Source organism: Sebastes umbrosus, chromosome 11 (assembly GCF_015220745.1).
Source record: "Sebastes umbrosus isolate fSebUmb1 chromosome 11, fSebUmb1.pri, whole genome shotgun sequence".
Lineage (NCBI taxonomy): Eukaryota > Metazoa > Chordata > Actinopteri > Perciformes > Sebastidae > Sebastes > Sebastes umbrosus.
Window position 1 is genome coordinate 21,181,461 of NC_051279.1, and position 7,534 is coordinate 21,188,994.

Below are 7,534 nucleotides of genomic sequence, written 5' to 3' on the forward strand. Positions count from 1 at the left end.
ACACACACACACACACGTGATATGTGATGATAGTAAACACAGTCAGCTGACAGTCTTTCATGGTTTGGATTCTCCCTCTGTACTCTGACAGAGACAAGAAAGCACAAGACAGAAATGAAAGAAACCTGGAGTGTGTGTGTGTGTGTTCTCTCCATAATCATATTTGCTCTGTCTGGGAGTGAAAATAAGGCTCTTTACACATTTTCATTTTTGCATTCTTGTTCCCTTCTTGTTCATCTCTCATACACAAGTCATAAATCCTACGCGCCCTGTCTCCCCTTACACACACACACAGTACATATATTTGAGCTCCCAGTGCTCGATGATGATGATGATGATGATGTTGGTTTTACTTCAGACTGAGCTCTCTGTTGTGGGCTTCCTCGCTCCCTCTGTCCTCTAATCACGTATGCTTGGGTTCGTCCCAGAAGGGAGGCCAAGCCTGAGTGGCCTCACACACACACACACACACACACACACACACCATTAATTTTCAACCACTTCCAGAGACATGATCACATTCGCTGTGTGTGCACACACACACATGCACTTGCTTCCAAACATTACAAGACTTGAGTGCCCTTCCCATACCTACCACTAACTATGTGTTGTAAGGGTTCACTGTATATGTGGAAGGAGAGGCGGAGTCTGTTATTTGGGGCCTTTTATGCCAGGAAGGGAGAGTTTGGGTACAGTGTGACGGGGCAGAACTGCTTTCACATGGAGACTTGTTTAAGGGGGAATGTTTGACATAACAGATTAGTAACTTATCCCATCTATTTATCTATTTTTCTACGCTCAGATAAACAACAAGGCCTGCGGGACGGTGACCGTACCTCTGCAGGTGTCCAAAGATCCGGAGAGGGTGCGGCAGCTCATCGTGGAGAGCCCGTTCGGGCAGAAGCTTCTCGGCGAGCGCCGCGTCAAGAGAGCCATCCTCTCCCCCAGGACCGCCCTCATCAACTTCCTTGTTGATGAGTGACGAGTCGTTCGCCGTTACTTAGATAGTTGTGAATGCCTGTCAATCAGTGAGGAGAAAGAGACAAAAAGAGATGGACTTTTTTTATAAGACAAAATGAAAGTCATAACTGTAAATATGTTTAAAGGTATTTTATTTATACTTTCACATTTTTATTAAAAGACTCAAGAAGCAGTGGCGGTTTCCTGTCTCTTTAAAAACAATCCCCAAGGGAGATTTAGCACCTGTCTCTTTCAGATCATCCTCCCGTTTAGTCAGAGCCTCTTGACAATCACACATGAGCCCAAACACCACTTCAGATCCACCCCCGTTCTCCCGTAACACCACTTTCAGCATCGCACCCAGGACCACCACTTCACACCTCTCCGTCTGCCATATGCCTGTCTGCTTGCCAGATTAGTTCTGCCTTATCAGTGTTTGTCTCTACCTCTGCTGCTGCTGCTGCTTTTAGCCGCAGATTTCCTCTGAGCGCCATACAGGGATACACAGTGTTTGGTTTCTGGAAGTGGCACTGTGCTCTGTGAACCATCAAAATGTCTAGTGGAGGTCACTGAAGAGCCTAATGTGGTTGGGGGAATTTTCAGCTTCCCACTGCTGCGCTGTGCCTATTCATCAGCTTGGTGTCTCTGTCTCAGCGTTGGGTCAACATGACTCAGCCATCAGCACTGAAATATATCCATGTGTGTACACCCACTGGCCTATCTTTGAAGGCTTGGTGAGTAAGCACTTATTTGATACGTACAAGCCCTTGCAGTGTCGCCTGTAAACCAAGATTTTCAGTAGCGGCTTAACAAAAGTCTCATATTTTGTCTGGTATCAGTGTGTGAATGAACAAGAGGGAATGTGATCTCTTTGAAAAGTGAGGTCGGTTTTGCAAGGTCAGCTTCCGTTTGAGGAAGTGCTTTTTATTTTTATAGTATAAGATGGTCGGCTTGTGACTGATAAAATCATGCTGTATCATATTATGTAAGGTAATAGAGGGTTTTATTAAAACATGATGAATAAAACAAGGTGCAGACTGAGGGAAAAACAGTACATTCCTCACTGATCCCCCCCCCTAACCCTTTTTCCATATTTCTATGCTCTATCTCTGACCATCAGGTGACAGGAAAAGGCTCACAGGAGACATGGAATAACAGGAAGAGAAACCAGGAATAAGAGGAGCCAACGCTGTGTTAGTTATTCTCTGTATTGTCTCAGATTCTGCGAATTTGATCTCAACCAGATGTTGCCATGGCACAAAATAGAAAGTGGGTGTGTATACGAGACAAAGATAGAGGGACGTTTTGTCTTCTGTCAACTTGAAATAATTAGATTAAACCTGCAATAGACAGAATGTTTTTGGCATCATTGGGCAAAAAATCCATAATAACCTTTCAGCATATTGTAATTCAGGTGTTCTGAGAGGAGAAAACTAAACTTCTTCACCTCCTCATGGCTCTGTTTTCAGGCTTTAAAAAATCTAAATCCTGTGATGGGAGACTTTGGCAAATCACAGGTCATTTCAGAGAGAGAGAGCGTTCCTGTTGGCTTTGCTCCGGCTGGTGGGCGGTGCTTGGTATTTCTTCAACTAAACTCAACATGGCTGCCGGGTTACAAACTTTCTCACACTAGAAGATGTTTCTGAAAACATTTTATGCGATAAATAGGCATTCCAGTAACTGGACAGTAGTATATTGATTCATATTTGCGCTGCCTAGTTTGACTGTTTGATCGGAGTTCGCCAGTGACTGACAGCTGCTCAGAGATAGCAGGCTTCAGCTTGGCTGTGATTGGTTGTTTTCCTCCAGTCTGAGAAATCTTGCAGATGTCATTAGGAGCACCGGAGGACACAGAGGCACATGATTTTTTTTCAGATATCAATCTCATGCACTACTGTCAGGATATAGTGACCATTTTATAAAAATAACTTTTTAAAATCATATTGGCTCCATTTCTACCGACTGCTGCTTTAATGGGAGGTCGTTTTTATCCCCTGATCGCTTCCTCTTTTTGTGTGTTTTTCACACCTTCTTTCCACTCTCCTTGCTAGTAACACCAGCTAATAAACAGATCTGAACCTGAACAATACGCTGAAGTTGCTGTGCCATTGAAAAGAGCGACATTGTGTTCATTTTAGATGGGTCAGAAATGCCAGGAAACGCTTCCCACACTGGCGTTACCACATATTTGAATAAATAGATAAGTGGGATATTTCTGAACAGTGTTTTTCGGCAAAATGAGGTCTGAGCTGAACTGATGCATTTTCCTCTAATAATTAATTTAGCCACTTCAATAACAGCCCCTGGAGTCGTTTAACACTTTTCGTCAGCTCTGCAGTTTCCATGACGACTAGGATTATTGAATAGGCAACAGAATTCAACTATGACTCACTTTCTCTTCAGCCCATAGTCTCTCTTACACATGAGATGTACAGCGTGAGTTCTCTTTGATGAGTTAAAGAAAATCCCTTCCTCTTGACAAACTCTGCTGGTGGAAAAAGAAAAGGGTGGAGTGTACAGCAGTGCAGTCACACAGTCACCCTCCGTTGCACAAGTTGAGTCCCTGGACTGGGCTGTGTATTCTCACAGGGGGACGCAGTAATGCCACAGCTCATTATCTTGGAGGCTGACCTCAAGGAGGCTGATTTGGTCATCCGTGGATTTTTTTTGTGTGAGCTCATTGAATGCAGATTTTCACAATTTTTTTTTTATTATTGTTTTGGGGATGAAGCTAAGCTCTTGGCATGTATGTGAAGGCACACTTGCCAAAGTTATTCATTTATTTACTGTACATCTCCATAGTGACAGTCTTTTAGTCATTTTTGGCCTTTTCTAAATGAGAAACAGGCATCTATGTGCACACACTGTATGTTCCCTCTGGACAGCTGTGGTTCAGGTGTAGAGCGGGTCGCCCCCAATTTGAAGGTCGGTGGTTTGATCCCCAGCTCCTCCCGTCCAAATTTAGAAGTGTCCTTGAGCAAGATATTTAACCCCAAATTGCTCTCGAAGGCTGTGCCATCACTGTGTGAATGAGTATTTAGATTATCCTGATGACATTCCTGATGACATATATGTATGTCTTACTGTAGTTAAAGTTGTATGAAAGTATCATACGAGTGGGTTATTATTATTTTCCTCATGCACTCTTCTTATCTGCCAGAGCTGTTAAAACCACTGTTATAGCCTACTATCATATACTGTATAATATTATTAGATTATAAGTAATGATGCATAAATGTTGGTGGAGCTAACTAAAAGTAGCCTAATGTATTTTTTTTAGTCATTTTGGCCTTTTCTTAATAAGAAATAGGCTACGTCCAATGCTATGCAAAAGAACACCCCTTCCGGGCGGCTGTGGTTTAGGAGTAGAGCGGCTTGCCCACCAATCGGAAGGTCGGTTGTTCAATCCCCAGCTCCTCCAGTCCACATGTCGAAGTGCACTTTAGCAAGATACTGAACCCCAAATTGCTCCTGAAGGCTGTATCATCGGTGTGTGAATGAGCATTTAGATTAGATCCTGATGGACAGGTTGGCACCTTGCATGGCAGCCTCTGTATGAATGTGTGGGTGAATGCTGACATGTAGTGTAAAGCGCTTCGAATCGTTGGAAGACTAGAAAGTTGCTATATAAATGCATGATAAAGTTGTATGAAAGTATCATATAGGAGTAGGTTATTATTATTTTCCTCATGCACTCTTCTTATCTGCCAGAGCTGTTAAATCCATTTCCATCCACCCAGAACATCTGTTGTCAAGCACTTAGCACACAGTGGCTGTATCGAACTCACTACTGCATCTGCTTCAAAGTAAAAGCCTTATAAAGTAAATGTCAACAGCTGCTGCCCTATTTGTATTTGACTCAATTTTGCAGTTGCATATGCTTATATGCAAATGTGTGCAGTATAAGAAACAAGCTCCTAATCAGCAGTCTAAGGGTAGAGGGTGTTGTACTGTATGCTGTGCAGATTAAAGCCCTCTGAGATAAAGTGATCTAATAGATACTACGGACTTGACTTGACAGATACCCTATATGAAACTGTGAATTAAAGGCTTTGTATGCCTGAAGAAATATTACTGTAAAAATGTCTTACTGACATCCAAATTTCAGAAAATACTGTGACTGTTTTGCTTGTATTGCCCACCCCTTAGGATCTATTGAATGAATGAATGAATGAATGAATGTGTGGTGTGTTTGAATGCTGGGAAATAAAATTCCTCTCTGTAGCTTTCTATTTTTTTCCCTCCTTTTAATGAGGCGCTAATGACACAAATGGGCCAATTAACATAACTGGTGAAACCAAATGATCTCAAGTTTTCCAAAACTCCTGCTGTTGTTACCACAATTAACATTTAACTAACACCAGGAGATACTATGAGAAGTAATTGCAAAAACACACAAGCACTTTAATGTTGAAAATGACACTCAGAAATGTCCATATAGTTTAAAATTCGAAATCAGAAAGTCAATCCATTTATATAAAAGAAACTGTTTTATGATAAGTGCTCAAATGTATCTTGTAGGGCTGTCAAAGTTAACGCTTTAATGACGTTTTAATGCCACTAATTTCTTTAACGCATTAACGCAATCGATCTTTCGGTTGTAGCAGGCTCAGTTTTGAAGCTAGAGTGAAGATACTGTTATCGTATAAACCTAGAAAACCTGAGGAATCTGTATGTACCAACATGTCATACTAGCTTTTCACAGGAGGCTAAATAACGCTCCAAACTTGCACTACACTTTGGCGAGGAAAAACTGTCATGGCCATTTTCAAAGGGGTCCCTTGACCTCTGACCTCAAGATATGTGAATGAAAATAGGTTCTATGGGTACCCACGAGTCTCCCCTTAACAGACATGCCCACTTTATGATAATCACATGCAGTTTGGGGCAAGTCATAGTCAAGTCAGCACACTGACACACTGACAGCTGTTGTTGCCTTTTGGGCTGCAGTTTGCCATGTTATGATTTGAGCATATTTTTTTATGCTAAATACAGTACCTGTGAGGGTTTCTGGACAATATTTGTCATTGTTTTGTGTTGTTAATTTATTTCCAATAATAAATACATTTGCATAAAGCAAGAATATTTGCCCACTCCCATGTTGATAAGAGTATTAAATACTTGATAAATCTCCTTTTAAGGTACAATTTCAACAGATAAAAAAATGGGTGATTAATTTGCGGTTTATCGTGATTAAATGTTTTAATCTATTGACAGCCCTATCTTGCAGTCATGCACATTATAAATGGCATGTATGCCTCCATCTTTGCTGCAACGACCGCTTTCTGTTAGATGTGTGTTTAAGTTTTTATTAGTAAATGTTAATATATCACAACTTTGTAGCTCCTGCTCCGTTCATTCAAGGTGTCAGCTGTTTTTAGTGAATATATGTGGCAAAGATGTAAAACAAGTTAAGCCTATTGCTTGAAGGGAAGGCTGTATTGTGGTGACTGTTTCCCCAAACATACAGGTGGTTTATAATCCTTCTGTTTTAATTACACCGCCAGCAGCAGCCTACAGGCCCCCTCAACATACTGGCTCCATATTTTTCCACATCAACTGGGGATGTCCTACACAATCAGGCTCCATCCAGGAAATGTATTGCTATGTGTCTGCTGGGAGATGCCTCTATTTCCCATACACATTATGAGTTCATCCTATTGTACCCCAACTCTGTCTCACATATTCCAGCCAAGTGTGTGGGTCTATGTGTGTGTAAATAGCCCCCGTTAACCACAAGAGAAACACACCCATACAGTAGTCACAGTATAGTTTTATGGGTTTACTCCACAACATAGATTGTTTATGAGATGCAGGAAACTTTAAAAAGTTGTAGCCTAAAATAATTACCCAGCCCCCTTTTGCTTAACTTCATTTTTCTTCCTTTCTTACCAAAATTAAACCCATAAGCAGTGGTGGTAGAAGAGGTATCTGGATACTGTTCTGCATTGAAGGTGTTACTTAAATAAAAGTATATAAGTTGGCCTATTATTATATAAAGATAATTGGACTATGAAAAGTGAAAGTTCTCAATCAACAAAAATATGTGTTATATATATATATATATATATATATATATATATATATAGATATAGATATAGATATAGATATATCTATATCTATATATATATGTTATAAAGTGTTATACTACAATAGCCTAATATTATAGGAATAAAGGCCTAGGCTAAGTACTGATGCATAAAAGTTAGTGGAGCCAACATTAAGTAGCCTATTGCAGTGGTTCCCAAGCTTTTTCACGTCAAGGACCCCACTTTTATTACAGTATATGAAACCCATGACCAAAATAGTCATACATTCTGTCATTATGTTACTTATGCTTGGATTTATAGTGAAAATAAATTATTCCCCTTTTTGCTGGGGACCCCTCAAGGACCCCTGGGGTCCCCAGACCCCACTTTGAAAACCACTAGCCCATTGTATGTTGTTGGGTAGTTTCATATTTAGTTTTGTAAGCTATGTAGCCTAAACTTAATAAAGTAGCTAACTGTAAAATAGCCTACATGAAGTGCAGTAAAGAGTAGGCTACAATATTTTCATCTGAATTCTAGTAGAG

General features: G+C 40.6%; 1 protein-coding gene across 1 annotated transcript in view; it reads left to right on the forward strand.

The window, feature by feature from the left end:
- lars2 (leucyl-tRNA synthetase 2, mitochondrial) overlaps positions 1 to 1,154 on the forward strand; it is a 41,973-nt gene extending 40,819 nt beyond the window's left edge. The window contains exon 21 of the mRNA XM_037785435.1: positions 803 to 1,154. Within this exon, the coding sequence (XP_037641363.1) occupies positions 803 to 982 (180 nt within the window). The 3' untranslated portion in view covers positions 983 to 1,154. The remainder of the gene's footprint in view (positions 1 to 802) is intronic.
- Positions 1,155 to 7,534: the final 6,380 nt, after the last annotated feature.